The 23,941-nt window shown below is 45.9% G+C and overlaps 1 protein-coding gene across 1 annotated transcript in view; it reads right to left on the bottom strand.

The window, feature by feature from the left end:
* Positions 1-928: 928 nt before the first annotated feature.
* The window catches only part of PLEKHG4B (pleckstrin homology and RhoGEF domain containing G4B), a 110,360-nt gene continuing 87,347 nt past the window's right edge, over positions 929-23,941 (bottom strand). Inside the window, 7 exon segments of the mRNA XM_049858300.1 lie at positions 929-1,293; positions 17,754-18,014; positions 18,251-18,367; positions 21,047-21,230; positions 21,768-21,938; positions 23,434-23,664; positions 23,745-23,834. Of these exon segments, the coding sequence (XP_049714257.1) occupies positions 968-1,293; positions 17,754-18,014; positions 18,251-18,367; positions 21,047-21,230; positions 21,768-21,938; positions 23,434-23,664; positions 23,745-23,834 (1,380 nt within the window). The 3' untranslated portion in view covers positions 929-967.

Genomic DNA, 23,941 nt, shown 5'->3' with positions numbered 1-23,941 from the left:
TGAAAGAGATCTTGGTGACAGGATCTCTGTCTGAGGAGGCCTTTCCTGCCACCTTGATGCCGGTTCTCTGCGAAGTACCAGGGATCTCCATCTGAGAAGCCCTTTCCTGTCACCTCAACACCTGTTCTCTACAGAGGACTGGGGATCTCTATCTGAGGAGCCCTTTACAATCACCCTTATGCCTGTTATGCCTAGACCGGGATGCACACCCCAGGGTGGGGCCTGGGGTTTCCCCAGTTTCTCTCAGGCCCTAGGACAATCTGCACAGAGAAGGTGCTCAACAGACATTGCTGGTTTTGAGGACTTACAATGGTGGTGGCTGGGTGATCACTGTCCTCAGGAAGGGCCCAGCACAGTGGTTGGTCTGGACCCCACATCTGTAGCAGTGAGCCCTTTGATCAGCCTTGTCACGCAAGGCTAACAGACCACCTCCGCCACCTGTCTGCTCGGCCCTTCTGGTGCTCAGGCCCCTTCACCTGAGCAGGACCTGGCCAGGACTGGGGGGCTCTGAGAAGAGGGACAATGTCTGGAGGGCCTCTGAGAAGAGGAATGGTGTTTGTGGGGCTCTGAGAGGAGGGACCATGTCTGGGGGGCTCTAAGAAGGAGGGACAGTGTCTGGGGGCTCTAAGAAAGAGGGACGGTATCTAGGGGGCTCTGAGAAGGAGGGACAGTGTCTGGAGGGTCTCTGAGATGAGAGACTGTGTCTGGGGGTGTCTAAGAAGGAGGGACAGAGTCTAGGGAGCTCTGAGAAGGAGGGACAGTGTCTGGGGGGCTCTGAGAGGAGGGACAGTGTCTGAAGGGGCTCTGAGAAAGAGGGACGGCATCTGAGGGGCTCTGAGAAGAAGGGACGGTGTCTGGTCTGCCCCAGAATGGGGCTGTGCCCTGAGCTGGGAGCCAGCCCTGAAGGGGTGTATTATCTAAGCTCAGGACTACTTGTGGGGACAAGCAGCCCCCAGAGGCTCTTTGGTTACAACTGCCTCACTTGGGGGTCAGGGGTTGGGGGCTTCTCTGGGGGTCCATGGGGTCTTGCCAGCCTAGGTGGATCCTGATTGCCCTCAGTACCTAGAGTCTCGGCCAGAGAGATACTCACTGAGGTTGTGAATTGTCCGCCACTGAGAAGCCGCTGAGAACTCCCGCCAGGAAGAGCTGGGGAGGTGCCCTGTGAGGAGGACCTGGAACCTGGGGTGGAGGCACTGTCGTCTTCCAGCTTCGACAGCCCTGGGTGAGGGGGGCTGCGCAGGCTGCTTGCGCTGTCCCCTGAGGTGTCTTGCAAGGACCCAGAGCTCTCAGTGGCTGTGGACGGAAGGGTTGTGTGAGGGCCGGCTGGCAGGCAGCACCCCAGCACCCTGGATAGCTGGTTGCTCCTACCATTAGCCCAAGCCTCCTGCTCCAGGCGGCTGTGGCCCAGCGCCCTTCCCACGCTCAGCTGGCTGACATCTCACAAATTCTAAACTGGCTCAGTTCTTGCCAGTGTATACACTGTCTCTCCTAACAGCCTATTTTCTATCTCTGGCATCCTGCGCTGTGCCGCCCTTTGAGGCTGGTTCTGCTGGAGCCTGCATCAGGGAGAGCGAGAAGCCCATCAGGTGACTTGGCCCCCTCCCCCTATGAAGGCCCAATCTGAGTGCTTTGCTCCTTGACACCTATGAAACTAGGATAGTGTCTACTCTTAACTGATTCATACACGGAAACCTGTCTGCTGGTGCACGGAGCTCCTAGAAATCTGTGGGCCACAGGTGCCTGGGTGGTGCAAACAGTCTGCTCCTGAATGCTATCTGAAAGGTTGGTGGTTTGAACCACCCAGGGGCACCACAGAAGAAAGGCCTGGAGATCTGCTTCCGTAAAGATTACAGCCAAGAAAACCATGAGGAGCATTTCTACTCTGTGACACATGGCATCGCCCTTAGTCAGAATCCACTCAATGGCAATGCGTTTGGTTTTGGATTTTTGGCTTATTCTCTTCCATTGATTTATTTGTCTGTCTTCATGTCAGTCTCACACTGTCTTCAGTATTGCCGCTTTATAATGTCTTGAAATCAGGTATTCCAACTTTGTTCTTTTTCACAATTGTTCTGGCTACTCTAGGTCCTTAGCACTTCCACATGTCTTTTAGAACTGGTTTGTTTCGTCACTGCTGTCATCCGTACCTTTGTTCCTCCGTACGTACGTGCCATTTTTCACTGGCTGTTTTTAGGATTTTCTGTTTATTGCTGATCTTGAACAACTTGATAATGATGTGCCTTGTGTATAATTTTCTTATTTCTTGTACTTGGGGTTAATAAAGCTTCTTGTATGTGTGATTTATAGTGTTTACCAAATGTAAAAAATATTCACCCATTATTTCTTCAAATGTTTTTTTTACACCCCTGCCCTGGGAACTCCAATTAAACGTATATCAGGCCACTGGAAGTTGTCCAACAGCCAACTGATGTTCTTTTCATTTTTTTTTTTGGATTCTTTTATCTCTTGTGTTTAATTTTGGATAGTTTCTACTGATATGTCTTCAAGGTCACTAATGTTTTCTTTCGCCCAGTCTAATCTTCTGTTAATCCCATCCAGTGTATTTTTTCATCTTAAATATTGTAGTTTTCATCTTTACAAATTTCACCTCAGTGAAGTCTTGTCTATATTTTCCATCTTGACTTAACTTTTCTGACATCTGGAATACAATTATAATAACAGCTTTAATGTCCATGACTGATGATTCTAACATCTGTGTCAATTCTGGGTTACTTTTGCCTGATGCATTATTCTCCCCGTTATGGCTTATGTTTTCCTGATTCTTTGTGTGCCTCATGACCTTTGTTTGAAAGACAGGCTTTGTGAATTCTACCTTGTTGAGTATTGGACAATTTAGTCTTCCTTTTTTTTTTTTTATACATCTTCCTCCACCACGTGCCTGTTAGTTTGTTGTACTGTGGTGGCTTGCATGTTGCTGTGATACTGGAAGCTTTGCCACCAGTATTTCAAATACTAGCAGGGTCACTCTTGGTGGACAGGTTTCAGCAGAGCTTCCAGACTAAGAGCAACTAGGAGGAAGGACCTGGCAGTCTGCTTCTGAAAGAACTGGACAGCGAAACTTCATAAATAGCAGCGGAACATTGTTTGATATAGTGTGGGAAGGTGAGCCCCTCGGGTTGAAAGGCACTTAAAATACAACGGGGGAAGAGCAACCTCCTCAAAGTAGGCAAAAAAAAAAAAAAAAAATCACCGTTGAGTTGATTCTGACTCATAGTGACCCTATAGGACAGAGTAGAACTGCCGCATAGGGTTTCCAAGGAGCACCTGGTGGATTCAAACTGCCTTCCTTTTGGTTAGCGGTCATAGCTCTTAACCACTATGGCACCAAGGCTTCCCCTCAAAGTAGAGTTGACCTTAATAAAATGGATGGAGTTAAGCTTTTAGGACCTTCATTTGCTGATGTGTCAAGACTCAAAATGAGGAGAAACAGCCACAAACATCCGTTAATAATTGGAAAGTGGAATGTATGAACTATGAATCTAGGAAAGCTGGAAATCGTCAAAAATGAAATGGAATCAACTTGACTGCATAGGCATATACAGAACACTCTACTCAACAGCATCCAAGTATACTTTCTTTTCCAATGCACGTGGAACCTTATCTAGAATAGACCACGTATTAGGGCATAAAGCAAGCCTAAACAAATCCAAAACATTGAAATATTGCAAAGCATCTTCTCTGACCATAAAGCCATAAAACTAGAAGTCAATGACAGAAAAATCAGGAAAAATAAATCAAACACAGGGAAACTGAACAACACTTTGCTCAAAAACGATTGGATTTTAGAACAAATTAAGGATGGAATAAACAAATGCATAGAATCCAACGAGAATGAAAACACTTCCTATCATAACCTTTTTTGGGACACAGCGAAAGGAGTGCTCAGAGGTCAATTTATATCAATAAATGCACACATACAAAAAAAAAGAAAGGGCCAAAATCAAAGACTTATCCCTACAACTTGAACAAATAGAGAGCAACAAAAGAAAGCTTCAGGCACCAGAAGAAAGCAAATAATAAAAATTAGAGCAGAATTAAATGAAACAGAAAACAGAAAAACAATTGAAAGAGTTAACAAGACCAAAAGCTGATTCTTTGAAAAAATTAACAAAATTGATAAACCATTGGCCAAAGTGACAACAGAAAAACAAGAGAGGAAACAAGGAACCTGAATAAGAAACGAGATAGGCGCTATCACAACAGACCCAGCTGAAATTAAAAGAATCATAACAGAGTACTATGAAAAGACGTACTCTAACAAATTTGAAAACCTAGAGGAAATGGACAAATTTCTAGAAACACACTACCTACCTAAACTAACACCAACAGAGGCAGAACAACTAAATAAACTCATAAACAAAAGAAGAGATTGAAAAAGTAATTTAAAAACTCCCAACAAAAAAATCCCTGGCCCTGACGAGTTCACTGGAGAGTTAACACCACTACTCTAAAGGTATTTCAGAGCATAGAAAAGGAGGGAATACTCCCAGACTCATTCTATGAAGCCACCATATCCCTAATACCAAAACCAAGTAAAGACTCCACAAAAAAGAAAATTACAGACCAATATCCCTCATGAACTTAGACGCAAAAATCCTCAGCAAAATTCTAGCCAATAGAATTCAACAATATATCAAAAAAATAATTTGCCGAGTAGGTTTCATACCAGGTATGCAGGGGTGGTTCAACATTAGAAAAACAGTCAATGTAATCCATCACATAAATAAAACAAAAGACAAGAACCACATGATTTTATCAATTGATGCAGAAAAGGCATGTGACAAAGTCCAAGACCCATTCATGATAAAAAAAAAAAAAAAGCTCTCAGCAAAATAGGAATAGAAGGAAAGTTCCTCGATATAATAAAGGGCATTGATACAAAGCCAATAGCCAACAACATCCTAAATGGAGAGAGTCTGAAACCATTCCCCATGAGAACAGGAACCAGACAAGGATGCCTTTTATCACCACTCTTATTCAACATTGTGCTGGAGGTCCTAGCCAGAGGTATTACGCTAGATAAAGAAATGGAGGGAATCCAAATTGGCAAAGAAGAAATAAAAGTATCTCTGTTTAATCACTAACTTCATATGCAAGGGAAAGAAGACCCGGATAAGCAAAGCATTACTGAAAAAGAAGAAGAAAGTGGGAGGCCTCACTCTACCTGATTTCAGAACCTATTATACAGCCACAGTAGTCAAAACAGCCTGGTACTGGTACAACAACAGACACATAGACCAATGGAACAGAATTGAGAACCCAGATATAAATCCATCCACATATGAGCAGCTGATACTTGACAAAGGCCCAGTGTCAGTTAATTGGGGAAAAGGTAGTCTTTTTAACAAAGGGTGCTGGCATAACTGGATATCCATTTGCAAAAAAATGAAACAGGACCCATACCTCACACCATGCACAAAAACTAACTCCAAGTGGATCAAAGACCTAAACATAAAGACTAAAACGATAAAGATCATGGAAGAAAAAATAGGGACAACCTTAGGAGCCCTAATACAAGGCATAAACAGAATACAAAACATTACCAAAAATGACGAAGAGAAACCAGATAACTGGGAGCTCCTCAAAATCAAACACCTATGCTCATCTAAAGACTTCACCAAAAGAGTAAAAAGACCACCTACAGACTGGGAAAGAATTTTCAGCTATGACATCTCCAACCAGCGCCTGATCTCTAAAATCTATATGATTCTGTCAAAACTCAACCACAAAAAGACAAACAACCCAATCAAGAAGTGGGCAAAGGATATGAACACACACTTCACTAAAGAAGATATTCAGGCAGCTAACAGATACATGAGAAAATGCTCTCGATCATTAGCCATTAGAGAAATGCAAATTAAAACTACGATGAGATTCCATCTCACTCCAACAAGGCTGGCATTAATCCAAAAAACACAAAATAATAAATGTTGGAGAGGCTGTGGAGAGATTGGAACTCTTATACACTGCTGGTGGGAATGTAAAATGGTACAACCACTTTGGAAATCTATCTGGCGTTATCTTAAACAGTTAGAAATAGAACTACCATACAACCCAGAAATCCCACTCCTCGGAATATACCCTAGAGAAATAAGAGCCTTCACACGAACAGATATATGCACACCCATGTTTATTGCAGCTCTGTTTACAATAGCAAAAAGCTGGAAGCAACCAAGGTGTCCATCAACGGATGAATGGATAAATAAATTGTGGTGTAGTCACACAGTGGAATACTACGCATCGATAAAGAACAGTGACGAATCTGTGAAACATTTCATAACATGGAGGAACCTGGAAGGCATTATGCTGAGCGAAATTAGTCAGAGGCAAAAGGACAAATATTGTATAAGACGTCTATTATAAGATCTTGAGAAATAGTATAAACCGAGAAGAACACATACTTTTGTGGTTACGAGGCGGGGAGGGAGGGAGGGTGGGAGAGGGTTTTTTACTGATTAGTTAGTAGATAAGAACTGCTTTAGGTGAAGGGAAGGACAATACTCAATACATGGAAGGTCAGCTCAACTGGACTAAATCAAAAGCAAAGAAGTTTCTGGGATAAACTGAATGCTTCAAAGGTCAGCAGAGCAAGGGCGGGGGTTTGGGGACCATGGCTTAAGGGGACTTCTAAGTCAATTGGCAAAATAATTCTATTATGAAAACATTCTGCATCCCACTTTGAAATGTGGCATCTGGAGTCTTAAATGTTAACAAGCGGCCATCTAAGATGCATCAATTGGTCTCAACCCACCTGTATCAAAGGAGAATGAAGAACACCAAGGTCACACGATAACTAAGAGACAGAAAGGGCCATATGAACCAGAGACCTACATCATCCTGAGCCCAGAAGAACTAGTTGGTGCCTGGCCACAACTGATGACTACCCTGACAGGGAGCACAACAGAGAACCCCTGAGGGAGCAGGAGATCAGTGGGATGTAGACCCCAAATTCTCACAAAAAGACCAGACTTAATGGTCTGACTGAGACTAGAGGAATCCGGGTGGTCATGGTCCCCAAACCTTCTGTTGGCCCAGGACAAGAACCATTCTCGAAGACAACTCATCAGACATGAAAGGGACTGGACAGTGGGTAGGAGAGAGATGCTGATGAAAAAAAAAAATTTTTTTAACAGTGAGCTATTTGTATCAGGTGGACACTTGAGACTGTGTTGGCATCTCCTGTCTGGAGGGGGGTTGGGAGGATAGAGAGAGTTGGAAGCTGGCAAAATTGTCACGAAAGGAGAGACTGGAAGGGCTGACTCATTAGGGGGAGAGCAAGTGGGAATACGGAGTAAGGTGTATATAAACTTATATGTGACAGTTTGACTCGATTTGTAAACATTCACTTGAAGCTCAATAAAAGTTAATTAAAAAAAAAAAGTGTCTCTGTTTGCAGATGACATGACCTTATACACAGAAAACCCTAAGGAATACACGAGAAAACTACTGAAAGTAACAGAAGAGCTTAGCAGAGGGTCAGGATAAAAGATAAACATACATAAATTAGTTGGATTCCTCTACACCAACAAAAAAAGCATCGGAGAGGAAATCACCAAATCAATACCATTTACAATAGCCCCTAAGAAGATAAAATACTTAGGAATAAATCTAAACAGAGATATAAAAGACCTATACAAAGAAAACTATAAGACACTACTGCAAGAAACCAAAACAGACCTACATAAGTCAAAAAACATACCTTGCTCGTGGATAGGAAGATTCAACACTGTAAAAATGTCTATTCTGCCCAAAGCGATCTATAGATACAATGCAATCCTGATCCAAATACCAGTCACATTTTTTAACGAGATGGACAAACGAATCACCAACTTCATACGGAAGGAAAAGAGGCCCTGGATAAGTAAAGCATTACTGAAAAAGAGGAACAAAGTGGGAGGCCTCACTCTACCTGATTTTAGAGCCTATTATACTGCCACAGTAGTCAAAACAGCCTGGTGCTGGTACAACAACAGATACCTAGACAAATGGAACAGAATTGAGAATCCAGACATAAATCCATCCACATATGAGTAGCTGATATTTGAAAAAGGCCCAAAGTCAGTTAAATGAGGAAAAGACAGTCTCTTTACCATATGGTACAGGCATAACTGGATTCCATCTGCAAAAAAATGAAACAAGACTCATACCTCACACCATACACAAAAACTAACTCAAAATGGATCAAAGACCTAAATATAAAATCTAAAACAATAAAGGTCATGGAAGAAAAAATAGGGACAACACTTGGAGCCTGAATACATGGCATAAACGGTATACAAAACATTACCAACAATGTACAAACACCAGAAGAGAAAGTAGATAACTGGGAGCTCCTAAAAATCAAACACCTATGCTCATCCAAAGACTTTACCAAAACAGTAAAAGGATTGCCTACAGATTCGGAAAAAGTTTTTAGCTATGACATTTCCAATCAGTGGCTGATTTCTAAAATCTACATGATACTGCAAAAACTCAACAACAAAAAGATGAATAACCCAAATAAAAAATGGGCAAAAAATATGAACAGGCACTTCACTAAAGAAGACATTCAGGTAGCTAACAGATACATGAGGAAATGCTCAAGATTATTAGCCATTAGAGAAATGCAAATCAAAACTATAATGAGATTCCATCCCATTCCAACAAGGCTGGCATTAATCCAAAAAACACAAAATAATAAATGTTGGAGAGGTTGTGGAGAGACTGGAACACTTATACACGGCTGGTGGGAATGTAAAATGCACTTATACACGGCTGGTGGGAAATCGATTTGGTGCTTCCTTAAAAAGTTAGAAACAGAACTACCATACGATCCAGCAATCCCACTCCTTGGAATATATCCTAGAGAAATAAGAGCCTTTACAAGAACGGATACATGCACACCCATGTTCACGGCAGCACTGTTTACAATAGCAAAAAGATGGAGGCAACCAATGTGCCCATCAATGGATGAATGGATAAATTATGGTATATTCAGCTAGCAAGCAGCCATCTAAGATGCATCAATCGGTCTCAACCCACCCAGATCAAAGGAGAATGAAGAACACCAAGGACACGAGGCAATTACGAGCACAAGAGACAGAAAGGGCTACATGAACAACAGACTACATCATTCTGAGACCAAAAGAACTAGATGGTGCCTGGCTACAACCGATAACTGCCCTGACAGGGAACACAACAGAGAACCCCTGAGGGAGCTGGAGAGCAGTGGGATGCAGACCTCAAATTCTCATAAGACCAGACTTAATGGTCTGACTGAGACTGGAAGAACCCTGGTGGTCGTGGCACCCAGACCTTCTGTTGGCCCAGGACAAGAACCATTCCCGAAGCCAACTCTTCAGACATGGATTGGACTGGACAATGGGTTGGAGAGGCATGCTGGTGAGGAGTGAGCTTCTTGGATCAGGTGGACACTTGAGACTATGTTGGCATCTCCTGCCTGGAGGGGAGATGAGAGGGTGGAGGGGGTTAGAAGCTGGCGAAATGGACATGAAAAGAGAGAGTGGAGGGAGAGAGCGGGCTGTCTCATTAGGGGTAGAGTAATTGGGAGTGTGTAGCAAGGTATATACAAGTTTTTGTGTGAGAGACTGACTTGATTTGTAAACTTCCACTTAAAGCACAATAAAAATTATTAAAAAAATTATGATATATTCACACAATGGAATACTATGCATCAATAAAGCATGATGAATCTGTGAAACATTTCATAACTTGGAGGAATCTGGAAGGCATCATGCTGAGTGAAATTAGTCAGTTGCAAAAGGAGAAATATTTTATGAGACCACTATTATAAGAACTCGAGAAATAGTTTAAACAGAGAAGAAATTATTCTTTGATTGTTATGGGGGGGTGGAGGGAGGGAGAGAGAGAGGGAGGTTTCACTAACTAGATAGTAGACGAAAACTAATTTAGGTGAAGGGAAAGACAACACACAATACAGGAGAGGTCAGCACAACTGGACTAAACCAAAAGCAAAGAAGCTTCCTGAATAAACAGAACACTTCGAAGGCCAGTGTAGCAGGGGTGGGGTTTGGGGACCACGGTTTCAGCAGACATCTAGGTCAACTGGCATGATAAAATCTATTAAGAAAACATTCTGTATCCCATTTTGGAGTGTGGCGTCTGGGTCTTAAACGCTAGCAAGTGGCCATCTAAGATGCATCAATTGGTCTCAACTTACCTGGAGTAAAGGAGAATGAAGAACACCAAAGACACAAGGTAATTATGAGCCCAAGAAATAGAAATGGCCACATAAATCAGAGGCTACACCAGCCTGAGACCAGAAGAACTAGATGGTGCCTGGCTACAACAGATGACTGCCCTGACAGGGAACACAACAGAGAATCCCTGAAGGAAGAGGAGAACGGTGGGATACAGACCTCAAATTCTTGTAAAGAGACCAGACTTAATGGTGTGACTGAGACTAGAAGGACTCTGTAGGTCATGCTACCTGGATCTTCTGTTAGCCCAAGACAGGAACCATTCCCAAAGCCAACTCTTCAGACAGGGATTGGACTGGACTATGGATGAAAATGATACTGGTGAAGAGTGAGGTTCTTGGATCAAGTAGATACATGAGACTATGTGGACAACTCCTATATGGAGCGGAGATGTGAAGGCTGAGGGGGACAGAAGCTGGCTGAATGGATGCAGAAATATAGAGTGGAGAGAAGGAGTGTGCTGTCTCATTAGGGGGAGAGCAACTAGGATTATATAGCAAGGTGTATGTAAGTTTTTGTATGACAGACTGACTTGATTTGTAAATTTGCACTTAAAGTACAATAAAAATAATAATAAAAAAAATAAATGGAATGCATAAACATCAATATCCTAGGCATTAGTGAGCTGCAATGGACTGGTATTTGACATTTTGAATGAGATAATCATATGGTCCACTATGCCGGGAATGACAAATTGAAGAAGAATGGTGTATTCATCATCAAAGAACATTTTTTTCCTGAAGTACAGCACTGTCAGTGATAGGATAATAAATCCATGTGCCTACAAGGAAGATCAGTTAATATGACTATTATTCAAATTTACACACCAACCACTAAGGCCAAAGATGAAGAAATTGAAGATTTTAATCAACTTCTGCAATCTGAAATTGACCCTGCATGCAATCAACATGCATTGGTAATTAATGGTGAATGGAATGCGAAAGCTGGAAGCAATGAAGGACTGATAGTTAGAAAATATGGCCTTGGGGATAGAAACAACGTTGGAGATCACATGGCAGAATTTTGCAAGACCAATGACTTCTTCATTGCAAATACCTTTTTTCAATAACAAACTGTGACTATATTCATGTGGAGCTGGCCAGATGGAATACACACGAATCACATTGATTACATCTGTGGAAAGAGACAATGGAAAACTCAATATCATCAGTCAGAACAAGGCCAGGGTCGACTGCAGAAGACAGCATCAATTGCTCATGTGCAAGTCCAAGTTGAAGTTGAAGAAAATTAGAAGTCCATGAGAGCTGAAGTACAACCTTGACCATAAAAAAAAAAAAAACCCACCTGAATTTAGAGACCATCTCAAGAATAGATTTTATGCATGGAACGCTAATGACTGAAGACCAGACAAGTTGTGGAATGACATCAAGGACATCATACATGAAGAAAGCAAGAGGTCATTAAACAGACGGGAAAGAAAGAAAAGACCAAAATGGATGTCAGAAGAGACTCTGAAAGTTGCTCCTGAATGTAGAATAGCTAAAGCGAAAGGAAGAAATGATGAAGAGCTGAACCAAAGCTTTCATACGGTGGCTTGAGAAGACAAAGTAAAGTGTTATAATGACATGTGCAAAGACATGGAGATAGAAAGCCAAAGGGGAAGAACGCACTTGGCATTTCTCATGCTGAAAGGACTGAAGAAAAAATTCAAGCCTTGAGTTGCAATATTGAGGGATTCTACGAGGAAAATATTAAACAACGCAGGAAGCATCAAAAGAAAATGGAAGGAATACACAGAGCCACTGTACCAAAAAGAATTGGTCGATGTTTAACCATTTAAGGAGGTAGCATATGATCTAGAACTTATGGTACCGAAGGAAGAGGTCCAAGCTGCACTGAAGCCACTGGAGAAAAACAAGTCTCCAGGAATTGACGGAATACCAATTGAGATGTTTCAAGAAAGGGAGGCAGTGCTGGAAGTGCTCACCTGTCTATGCCAAGACATTTGGAAGACAGCTACCTGACCAACCAACTGGAAGAGCTCCATATTTGTACCCATTCCAAAGAAAGATGATCCAAAGCAATTCAAAATTATGGAAAAATATCATCGATATGAGACACAAGTAAAATTTTGCTGAAGATCATTCATAAGCAGTTGAAGCAGTGCATCGACAACGAAGTATCAGAAATTCAAGCTGGATCCAAAAGAGGACATGGAACAAGGGATATCATTGCTGTTGTGAGATGGGTCCTGGCTGAAAGCAGAGAATACCAGAAAGATGTTTACTTGTATTTTATTGACCATCCAAAGTGTGGATCATAACAAACTATGGATAACATTGTGAAGAATCCCCCAAGTGTCTGTCAGTTTGTCATACTGCGGGGGCTTGCGTATTGCTGTGATGCTGGAAGCTATGACACTGGTATTCTGATACCAGCAGGGTCACCCAAGGAGGACAGGTTTCAGGTGAGCTCCCAGACTAAGACAGACTAGGAAGAAAGACCATGCGGTCTACTTCTGAAAGGCATTAGCCAGTGAAAACCTTATGAATAGCACTGGAACATTGTCTGATATAGTGTTGGAAGATGAGCCCCCCAGGTTGGAAGGCACTCAAAAGATGACTGGGGAAGAGCTGCCTCCTCAAAGTAGGGTCTACCTTAATGACGTGGATGGAATAAAGCTTTCGGGGCCTTCATCTGCTGATGTGACATGACTCAAAATGAGAAGAAAGAGCTGCAAACATCCATTAATAATCGGAACCTGGGATGTACGAAGTATGAATCTAGGAAAATTGGAAATCGTCAAAAATGAAATGGAACTCATAAACATGGATATCCTAGGCATTAGCGAGCTGAAATGGACTGGTATTGGCCATTTTGAATCGGACAATCATATAGTCTACTATGCTGGGAATGACAACTTGAAGAGGAATGGTGTTGCATTCATCGTCAAAAAGAACATTTCGAGATCTATCCTGAAGTACAACGCTGCCAGTGATAGGATAATATCCATACGCCTACAAGGAAGACCAGTTAATATGACTATTATTTAACTTGACACACCAACTACTAGGGCCAAAGATGAAGAAATGGAAGATTTTTATCAGCTGCTGCAGTCTGAAATTGATCGAACGTGCAATCAATATGCATTGATAATTACCAGCGATTGGAACGCAAAAGTTGGAAACGAAGAAGGATCAGAAGTTGGAAAATATGGCCTTTGTGATAGAAACAATGCCGGAGATTGAATGATAGAATTTTGCAAAGCCAATGACTTCTTCATTGCAAATACCTTCTTTCACCAACATAAACAGTGACAATATACATGGACCTTGCCAGACGGAACACACAGAAATCAAATTAACTACATCTGTGGAAAGAAATGATGGAGAAGCTCAATATCATCAGTCAGAACAAGGCCATCAATTGCTCACATGCAAGTTCAAGCTGAAACTGAAGAAAATCAGAGCAGGTCCACAAGAGTCAAAATATGACCTTGAGTATATCCCACCTGAATTTACAGACCATCTGAAGAACAGATTTGAAACATTGAACACTAGTGACCAAAGACCAGATGAGCTGTGGAATGACATCAAGGGCATCATACATGAAGAAAGCAAGAGGTCATTGAAAAGACAGGAAAGAAAGAAAAGACCAAGATGGATGTCGGAGGAGACTCTGAAACTTGCTCTCAAACGTCGAGCAGCTAAAGCAAAAGGAAGAATTGATGAAGTAAAAGAACTGAACAGAAGATTTCAAAGGGCGGCTTGAGAAGACAAAGTAAAGTATTATAATGACAAGTGCAAAGAGCTGGAGATGGAAAACCAAAAGTGAATAACATGCTTGGCATTTCTCAAGCTGAAAGAACCGAAGAAAAAATTCAAGCCTCGAGTTCCACTAGTGAAGGATTCCATGGGGAAAATATTAAACGACGTAGGAAGCATCAAAAGAAGATGGAAGGAATACAGAGTCATTATGTCAGAAAGAATTAGTGGATGTTCAACCATTTTAAGAGATGGTATATAATCAGGAACCGATGGTACTGAAGGAAGAAGTCCAAGCTGCTCTGAAAGCATTGACAACAAACAAGGCTCCAGCAATTGATGGAATATCAATTGAGATGTTTCAACAAACAGATGCAGCGCTGGAGGTGCTCACTCCTCTATGCCAAGAAATATGGAAGACAGCTTCCTGGCCAACTGACTGGAAGAGATCCGTATTTATGCCTGTTCCCAAGAAAGGTGATCCAACCGAATGTGGAAATTATAGAACAATATCATTAATATCACACGCAAGCAAAATTTGCTGAAGATCATTCAAAAACAGCTGCAACAGTATAGCTACAGAGAACTGCCAGAAATTCAGGCTGGTTTCAGAAGAGGACGTGGAACCAGGGATATCAATGCTGATGTCAGATGGATCCTGGCTGAAAGCAGAGAATACCAGGAGGATGTTTACCTCTGTTTTATTGACTATGCAAAGCCATTCGACTGTGTGGATCATAACAAACTATGGATAACATTGTGAAGAATGGGAATTCCAGAACACTTAATCGTGCTCATGAGGAACCTTTACATAGATCAAGAGGCGGTTGTTCGGACAGAATAAGGGGATACCGATTGGTTTAAAGTCAGGAAAGGTGTGCATCAGGGTTGCATTCTTTCACCATACCTATTCAATCTGTATGATTAGCAAATAATACGAGAAGCTGGACTATATGAAAAAGAACAGGGCATCAGGACTGGAGGAAGACTCATTAACAACCTGCAATATGCAGATGACACAACCTTGTTTGCTGCAAGTGAAAAGGACTTGAAGTACTTACTAATGAAGATCAAAGACCACAGCCTTCAGTATGGACTGCAACATAAAGAAGACAAAAATCCTCACAACTGGACCAATGAGCAACATCATGATTAACGGAGAAAAGATTGAAGTTGTCAAGGGTTTCATTTTACTTGGATCCACAGTCAACACTCATGGGAGTAGCAGTTGAGAAATCAAAAGACGCACTGCATTGGGTAGATCTGCTGCAAAGGACCTCTTTGAAGTGTTGAAGAGCAATGATGTCACCTTGAAGACTAAGGTGCGCCTGGCCCAAGCCATGGTATTTTCAATTGTATCATATGGATGTGAAAGCTGGACAATGAATAAGGAAGACCGAGGAAGAATTGATGCCATTGAAATGTGGTGTTGCCGAAGACTACTGAATATACCACAGACTGCCAAAAGAACAAACAAATCTGTCTTAGGAGAAGTACAGCCAGAATGCTCTTTAGAGGCAAGGATGGCGAGACCGCATCTTACATATTTTGGACATGTTGTCAGGAGGGATCAGTCCCTGGAGAAGGACATCATGCTTGGCAGAATACAGGGTTAGCAGAAAAGAGGAAGACCCTCAATGAGGTATATTGACACAGTGGCTGCAACAATGAGCTCAAGCATAACAACGATTGTAAGGATGGCTCAGGACTGGGCAGTGTTTTGTTGTGTTGTGCATAGGGTTGCTATGAGTCGGAACCGACTCGACGGCACCTAACAACAACAACATTGTGAAGAATGGGAATTCCAGAACAGTTAATTGTGCTCATTAGGAACCTGTACTTAGACCAAGAGGCAGTCATTCAAACAGAACAAGGGGATTCTCTGTGGTTTAAAGGCAGGAAAGGTGTGTGTCAGGGTTGTATCTTTCACCATACTTATTCAATCTGTATGCTGAGCAAATGATCTGAGAAGCTGGGGTATATGAAGAAGAATGGGGCATCAGTGTTGGTGGAAGACATTAACAACCTGAGATATACCTACTGAAAGTGAAGAGGACTTGAAGCACTTAGTGATGGAGATCAAAGACCGAAGCCTTCAGAATGGATTACGCCTCAACAAAAAGAAAACAAAAATCTTTATAACTGAACCAATAAGCAACATTACGATAAATGGAGAAAAGGTTGACTTTGTCAAGGATTTCATTTTACTTGGATCCACAATCAACGCCTATGGAAGCAGCAGTCAAGAAATAAAAACTCGCATTGCACTGGGGAATCTGTTGCAAAAGATCTTTTTAAAGTATTAAAAAGCTAAGATGTCGCTTTGAGGACTAAGATGCACCTGACCCAAAACAAAACCAAAACCAAAAACCAAACCCAGTGCTGTCGAGTTGATTCTGACTCATAGCGACCCTATAGGACCAAGTAGAACTGTCCCATAGAGTTTCCAAGGAGTGCCTGGTGGATTCAAACTGCCTACCCTTTGGTTACCAGCCGTAGCACTTAACCACTACGCCACCAGGGTTTCCTGACCCAAGCCATGGTGTTTTCAGTCACTTCATATGCATGTGAAAGCTGGACAATGAATAAGGAAGAGCAAAGAACTGATGCCTTTTAATTGTGGTGTTTGTGAAGAATATTTAATATACCATTGACTGCCAGATGAACGAACAAAATCTGTCTTGGAAGAGTACAGCCACAATGCTCACTTGAGGCAAGGATGGAGAGACTATCTCGCAAACTTTGGACATGTTATCGGGGGGACCAGGTCTTAGGGAAGGACATCATGCCTGGTAAAGTATAGGGTCAGCGAAAAAGAGGAAGATCTTCAGTGAGATGGACTGACATGGTGGCTGCAACAACGGGCTCAAGCATAACAGCAATTGTGAGGATGCTGTGAACCAGGTAGTGTTTTGTTCTACTGTACATAGATGACTATGAGTCAGAACAGACTGGACAGCACCTAAAAACAACAACAACATACAGCTTCCTGAGCTTTGTTCTGGAAGCAGGTAAGTTACTTGGGTACAGTTTGATCCTTTTGGGTCTTGCTTTTATAGTTTGGCAGGTGGGTTAGGTTAGGGCTCTACCCAGTGCCCATGAATTACGAGTTCTTGCAGTCTGGCCTGTGTGACAGGAACTGTTCTCTAGTCCTTTCAGGCATTTCCCCAGCCTTGATGTCTTCCTCTCACTCCTGCTGGACACGGAGGAAGTTGTGGTCAGAGCGCCGGTCTCATTGCTAGGCAGTCCTCTCCTCCCTGGACGCAGCTAAAGTACCTAGTAGCCTCTTCCTGCACTGGGGCCTGGAAACGCTCAAGGCAGAAAATGGCATGAGGTCTCCCATCTCCCAGGGGTCACTGCCCTTCTTTCTCAATGTCCCTTGTCTTGAAATCTGTTTTTTCATTTTTTTGGAGGGGGGGGTTTGTAAATCTGGTTCCTGTTACTCCATTTTGAGTGGCAGTGGAAGGTGCATTTTTTTTTTTTTAAGAAAAATTTAAATTTGCTTGAAAACATTTGGAAACACATAAAATCAGGTGAAATAAATTAGCCCATTCTGTGGTGCAACCAGTGCACCATTCCAGCCAACGCGGCCCCCATCCAGACCAGTCCCGCAGCAGGGCCCGCCCACTTAGACCTGACCTGAAGCAGGCCCTGCCCACTCAGACTAGACCTTCCGCAGACCCCGCCAACTCAGACCAGACCCGCAGCAGGGCCCCCCCCCCCCGCTCAGACCAGACTCGCAGCAGGCCTCCTTTCAGGCCTCCTTTCAGCGCTTGAATTCACTCACTCATTGAGGGCTGGCTGCCAGTATCCTGCTCCAGCTCCTCTTCCTCAATGCAGGCTCTGACATCATAGGGCCAGGGCCAGAGGGCGGGGCTCAGCAGGCCTGGGAGACCAGAGTACACATGCAGGTTCAGAGAGCCCAGGACTGAGGAGGACTGGCTGCTGGAGGAGGAGGTGCTGCTGTCAGAGATGGTGGAGTGGGGTCTCTTGAAGGGGGTGGTGTGGTCAAATGAGGACACAGCGATGGATGCGCACGACCAAGACTCTGGAAGTGAACAAAAGCCCAAGTGGGTCTGGCAGCACTGTAGAGTGCAACCTGGATTGGAGAACAAGATCAAAAGGGACCTGGAGAGCTGGCCAAGTTTCCCAGTAGCCTTGTTAGGCATGGGCCACGGCTGACAGCCACCCGTTACATCACCAGGTTGGCCCACAGGGCCCTCATCCTGGGCCTGAGGTCCGGGTTGGCAAAGCAGAAGAGGGAGAGCCCCGCGGACACTGTACCTGTGCCCTTCATGGTATAATCGATGGCCCGGTCACTTATGGCAGCATCACTGGGCTTGATGTCCATAAATGGCTTATTGCCTAACCCCATGGACACCATTTCTCGCATTCTGAGTTCTGAAACAGAAGAATGTGTCAACAGTTTTCAAAGCTGCTCCTTGCTTCAAGCTGCCACCACTGTAAATGGTCTGTGACCTGACACAGTCCGTCCAACCAGGTGCCTGTGAGCGGAGGCCCTGCCCAACTCTTGAAGCAGCTGCAGGCACCAGAGGTGCCAAGGGCACTCTGTTCTGGACATGCACATGATGTGGCTTCACACTGGCCTCTCAAGCAAGCCAAGGGGTAAACCAAGAAAAAGGACATGGGGCCTGGAACTGGGTAAAGTGGGTGGACAGAGCTCTGGAGGAGTGTGTCCACAAGGGGGGAAAAAAAAAAGAAAACAGGAGTCTGGTGTGTTTGCATATTGACAAGAGATCTAAGCACAGGGTGAGAGTTTCAGGATGAATTAATTCTTGGCGAAACTAAACAAACATAAAGCAGAAAATTAGTAATTGTAAGGAAAAATTGTATGAGAATAGGTGTTAAGTGAGGACCTACGTGCACTCTGTGTTAGATGAGGACCCGTGTGCGCACCGTGTTAGGTGAGGACCTGTGTGGACCTTGTGTGTTAGGTGAGGACCTGTGCGCACACTGTGTTAGGCGAGGACCTGTGTGTACACTGTGTTAGGTGAGGACCTGTGTGCACACTGTGTTAGGTGAGGACCTGTGTGGACATTGTGTGTTAGGTGAGGACCTGTGTGGACATTGTGTGTTAGGTGAGGACCTGTGTGCACACTGTGTGTTAGGTGAGGACCTGTGTGGACATTGTGTGTTAGGTGAGGACCTGTGTGTGCACTGTGTGTTAGGTGAGGGCCTGTGTGCACACTGTGTGTTAGGTGAGGACCTGTGTGGACATTGTGTGTTAGGTGAGGACCTGTGTGGACACAGTGTGTTAGGTGAGGACCTGTGTGCACACTGTGTGTTAGGTGAGGACATGTGTGGACACTGTGTGGTAGGTGAGGACCTGTGTACACACTGTGTGTTAGGTGAGGACCTGTGTGCACACTGTGTTAGGTGAGGATCTGTGTGCACAAAGTGTGTTAGGTGAGGAACTGTGTGCACACAGTGTGTTAGGTGAGGAACTGTGTGCACACTGTTAAGTGAGGACCTGTGTGGACACTGTGTGTTAGGTGAGGACCTGTGTGCACACTGTGTTAGGTGAGGACCGGTATGGACATTGTGTGTTAGGTGAGGACCTGTGTGCACACTGTGTGTTAGGTGAGGGCCTGTGTGCACACTGTGTGTTAGGTGAGGACCTGTGTGCACACTGTGTGTTAGGTGAGGACCTGTGTACACACTGTGTGTTAGCTGAGGACCTGTGTGCACACTGTGTTTTATGTGAGGAACTGTGTGCACACTGTGTTAGGTGAGAACCTGAGTGGACACTGTGTGTTAGGTGTGGACCTGTGTTCACACTGCTGGGTGAGGGACTGTGTGCACATTGTGTGTTAGGTGAGGACCTGTGTGCACACTGTGTTTGGTATGGGCCTGTGTGTGCATTGTGTTAAGTGAGGACTTGTGAGCACACTGTGTTAGATGAGGACCTGTGTGCACACTGTGTGTTTGGTGAGGGCCTGTGTACACACTGTGTGTTAGGTCAGGACCTGTGTGCACACTGTGTGTTGGGTCAGTACCTGAGTGGACACTGTGTGTTAGGTGAGGACCTGTGTCAATTAGACACTGTTAGGTGTGCACCTTTGTGCACACTTTTAGGTGATAGCTGGGTACACATTGTGTGTTAGGTGAGGACCTCTGTGCAGATTGTGTTAGGTAAGGACCTGTGTGTACATTGTTAGGTGAGGGTCTGTGTGCACACTGTGTTAGGTGAGGACCTGTGTGCACATTGTGTTAGATGAGGACCTGTGTGTATACTCTTAGTTGAGGATCTGTGTGCACACTGTGTTAGGTGAGGACATGTGTGCACACTGGGTGTTAGCTGAGGGCCTGTGTGCACACTGTGTGTCAGGTCACAGCCTACGTGCACACTTGTGATTCCTCCAGGAGGGAGCTGGATCTGCTGCATGAGGAGGGTAAGCAGCTGGTCTTTTGAAGGGTTGGCTGCTGGGGTTTGATTTTGGATTTAGGGTGAGGTCTGTGTGGAGGGTCCTCTTTGAAGGTGTTGTCACCTTGAAGGGGTTTTAGGAGCCACCGCTGTGGATAAACTCACTGCCTCTCAAGTGCAAGCAGAGGTGTCCCACTGCGAGGATGTAAGAAGAGCAGGGAAGACGGCGTGGACAGCAAGGAAGGAAGAGAAGCAGAGGGTGGGGTCTTGGGTGGATGGACCTTTAAACTGGGAGGATTAAGGGCAGACCCCAATCCAGTTTCTGGAGGTTATGTCCCCAGCGAGGAGGGTGGGCAAAGTGTCCAGGCTGTGCGTGTGGGGGCCCAGGGGAGGCAAGGTGTGGTTGGTGATTGTTTTCAAGGTGCTTTCAATGTGTTTGTGACTAGATGGACCCAGTGTGACCAAGGCAGGCCTGGCCTCTCAGAGCAGGTCAACACTGTCGACGGGGGCGGCGTCTGCCTTGCGTGCCCCCGCAGCTTTGACTCCCTCGTTGTACCCCATACACCGCCCCACCCTTGTGCATCCCCCACCTCTCCCTGTGTCCCCCCTTGCGCCCCGCCCTCTCCCCATGGCCATCTGCACATCCCCACCCCTCCCTTTCCTTCCCCCCTCCCTGCCCGTGCCCACGCCCTTACCTCGGTTTCGCAGGGCCTGCCGCCACAGGATCCTCCCTATGATGCTGGTCCACGCAGTCTTCATCTCTGCGGAGCTTGCCTGCAGGATGTAGGTGTCTTGAGACCTTCGCCGCCGCCGTCGGAACCAGATCTCAAACCTCAAGCCACTGTCGCCCACGTTCTCTGTCATTCCGATCTCAGCCGTCTACATCACAGCAAACACCAGAGTGGCCCCAAATGCTTTCAAAACAGTGGGGTGACTGTGCTGCCTGATTGGCCTTTAGCTTGGCCTCAGTGTGGGCAGAACTAGAAGCCAAATAGGCAGCTCCCCCATGGGCCTCAGTTTCCCCATTTGGGAAAGGAGAGGCTGGACTAGAAGGTTCAAGCCCTTTGTCACCTCATGTTCATTACGCTGCGTTGGCTCACAAAGGGTTTTATGGCTTTGTGGTCCCCTCCAGAGTCCCCCAAGCTTCTGTGTACAGGACTGTTCATTCTCAGTCTGTGTCAGGGGAGGGAGCAGGTGAGGAGACCCGATGGGACCTGGGCCACGCCTGTCTACAAAGCCCGTTTGTGCTCCCCAAGCTCAGGAAGGGCCCCCCTTTGGGAGAGAGCATCTGCTTCCCAAGCAGTTGATGCTGTCCCGCTGGTTTTCCTCTCACTGCTTCCCTCTGCTTGTCTGAAATGAGACCCGGATCTGAGGGACCGCAGGGGTAGACCGGGAGCCTGGTGCCAGCAGCCGTACCTTGAAGGACTGCTTGTACACGTAGATGTCGTAGCCGCCGTCCATCTTCTTCGTTTTGCTGAACAAGATGAGGTCCTCAAAGAGGAACACCCTGCGCAGGTACTTTCTCCTCCCGCAGTAGACGACAAACTCATCCTGGCACCTGAGAGGCCCCTGCTCCTTCAAGTTCACCTGGAGGGAGACAGCTTCCTTAGTGACAGTGGTGTAAGGGACATGGGCTCTGTGGCTGGACAAGAATTATTTTCCTTCTCAGTGTCTGGGCCTCTTGAAATGCAAAGATGAGACATGGAGGCCAAATTCCCATAGCTTCTGTGAACACATCTAGATACTAGCTTTTAATCAGAAGTTTTAAATGGCTTTAAGTAGAAGCTGCAGCATCACTAAAAACAATGACTTAAGAACTCAGGGAGACCCCTAACCCTCCCATCTGACCTTCCACAACCTCACAGGGGAGACTATCCCCACTGGGAGACACTGCTCAGGGGTCCACACAAAGGCTACCTGGGGCCAGGTGAGGGTCAGATTGGAGATGACAGGGGAGGGAGACTCTCCCACATTGGGTGACACTGGCCAGGGGTCCACACAAAGGCTACCTGGGGACAGGTGAGAGTCAGAGAAGAGGTGGCAAGGGAGGGAGACTCTCCCACACTGGTGACACGGCCCAAAGGCTACCTGGGGCCAGGTGAAGGGGTAAAGAGGAGAAGGCAGGGGAGGTAGACTCTCCCACACTGGGCAACACTGCCCAGGGGTCCACACAAAGGCTGCCTGGGGCCAGACTGGGGGGCAGAGAGGAGGTGGTGTATTCCAGAGCAGCCGCAGGTCATGCTGCTCCCTGAGGGTCAGCACTAAAGGCTGGACACCACGAGGCACTCATGGGGCCCCCATCTGGAAGGACACTGCCGCCGCTTACCCAGGGGGGATGGGCCTTTGTCTCCAGGGCACTTGAGGATGGTGAGGATACGGGAGGAGCCAGGGTCCAGGATCGACCGGGCAGAGAAGCGCACTTCACGTGCTCGCTGGGCCTGGAGTCCCCCACGGGCACAGCGCTCCCTGACACGGGGCTTTAGCCAGGTGGCAGGTCCCCACATTCCCATGCCCCCTGCACACATTTTCGGAGGTTGCAGTGAAGGTGCCTCTTTTCGATGTTATTTGACCTTCCACTTTAAAGTCCTTGTGAACATTTGAACTGAAGCTCCCTATTGATGACCGAGCAGCCCATGTTCCCAGGGAAGTCCCTCAGGCTCAGGTTGGGCTTCACCTCACTCCTGCTGCTTCCTGTGGGGCTGACCAGGGAGATGGGCACAGCTGGCCAGAGTCTGCCACAGTCTCCTCCACACGCAGAGCACCCCCCCATGCCCACCAAGAGCAATCCGGGCAGCTGCTGGTCACTCTTACAGGTCATGGAGAGACTGGGCTGGGGGTCAGCTGCCCCCAGGGCCCTTGCAGCAAGTGACCTGGCAGTGCCCAGCCCTGCACTCAGAGGCCTGAGCCTGGCTCCATGCTCTGTGGCTGCCATCTTAAGATAATTAATGATCCTTTTAATGAGGGCCCTGCAGTGTCACTTTGTTCTTGTCCTGCAAATCCCATAGCTGACCCTGGCCATCAGGGAGCCTCAGTGTCCCACCCTGCCCCTCCCTGCCATTCCGCAGCACAGGCAGGCACTCACGTCACAGCCACGCACGGCATCCATGGCCAGCAGGTCGTTGCCGTGGCGTAGCTGGAAGCAGACCATGTCCTCAGCAGCCTGCAGCTGGCTGAGCTCCTGCTCCTGGGTGGAGCTTCGGCTGGCCTCCTTGACCAGGTCCTTGAGCAGCAGTGCATACTTGCTCATGCGCTGCACTGGCTTCAGCAGGTAGGAGGCCAGGTCCATCTTGTCTCCCAGTGCTTGCTGCTTGGCCTGTGGGGAGGGGGGCCAGATGGGGGGCTGAGCACCAGCCTAACCGGGACCGGTTAGGGTGGGGTGGGGGTGGGGCCAACCTTAAAGAAGGCATTGCCATGGCTGCTGAGCAGAGCATCTGAGCGTGGCTTGTTCTTGCTGTACAGCGCGTACATGCGGAACTGCTCCTCCTGGAAAAGGGGAGGAACCACAGGGGCATCCATGCGTGCTGACTCAGCAAGTTCGGACAGACACACGGACACATAGACACACACACAGGCAGACACAAACATAAGCA

The sequence above is a fragment of the Elephas maximus genome, chromosome 2, assembly GCF_024166365.1.
Source record: "Elephas maximus indicus isolate mEleMax1 chromosome 2, mEleMax1 primary haplotype, whole genome shotgun sequence".
In the NCBI taxonomy this organism is placed as follows: Eukaryota; Metazoa; Chordata; class Mammalia; order Proboscidea; family Elephantidae; genus Elephas; species Elephas maximus.
The sequence above is the reverse complement of the archived record's forward strand: the minus strand, read 5'-3'. Positions and strand labels throughout refer to the sequence as shown.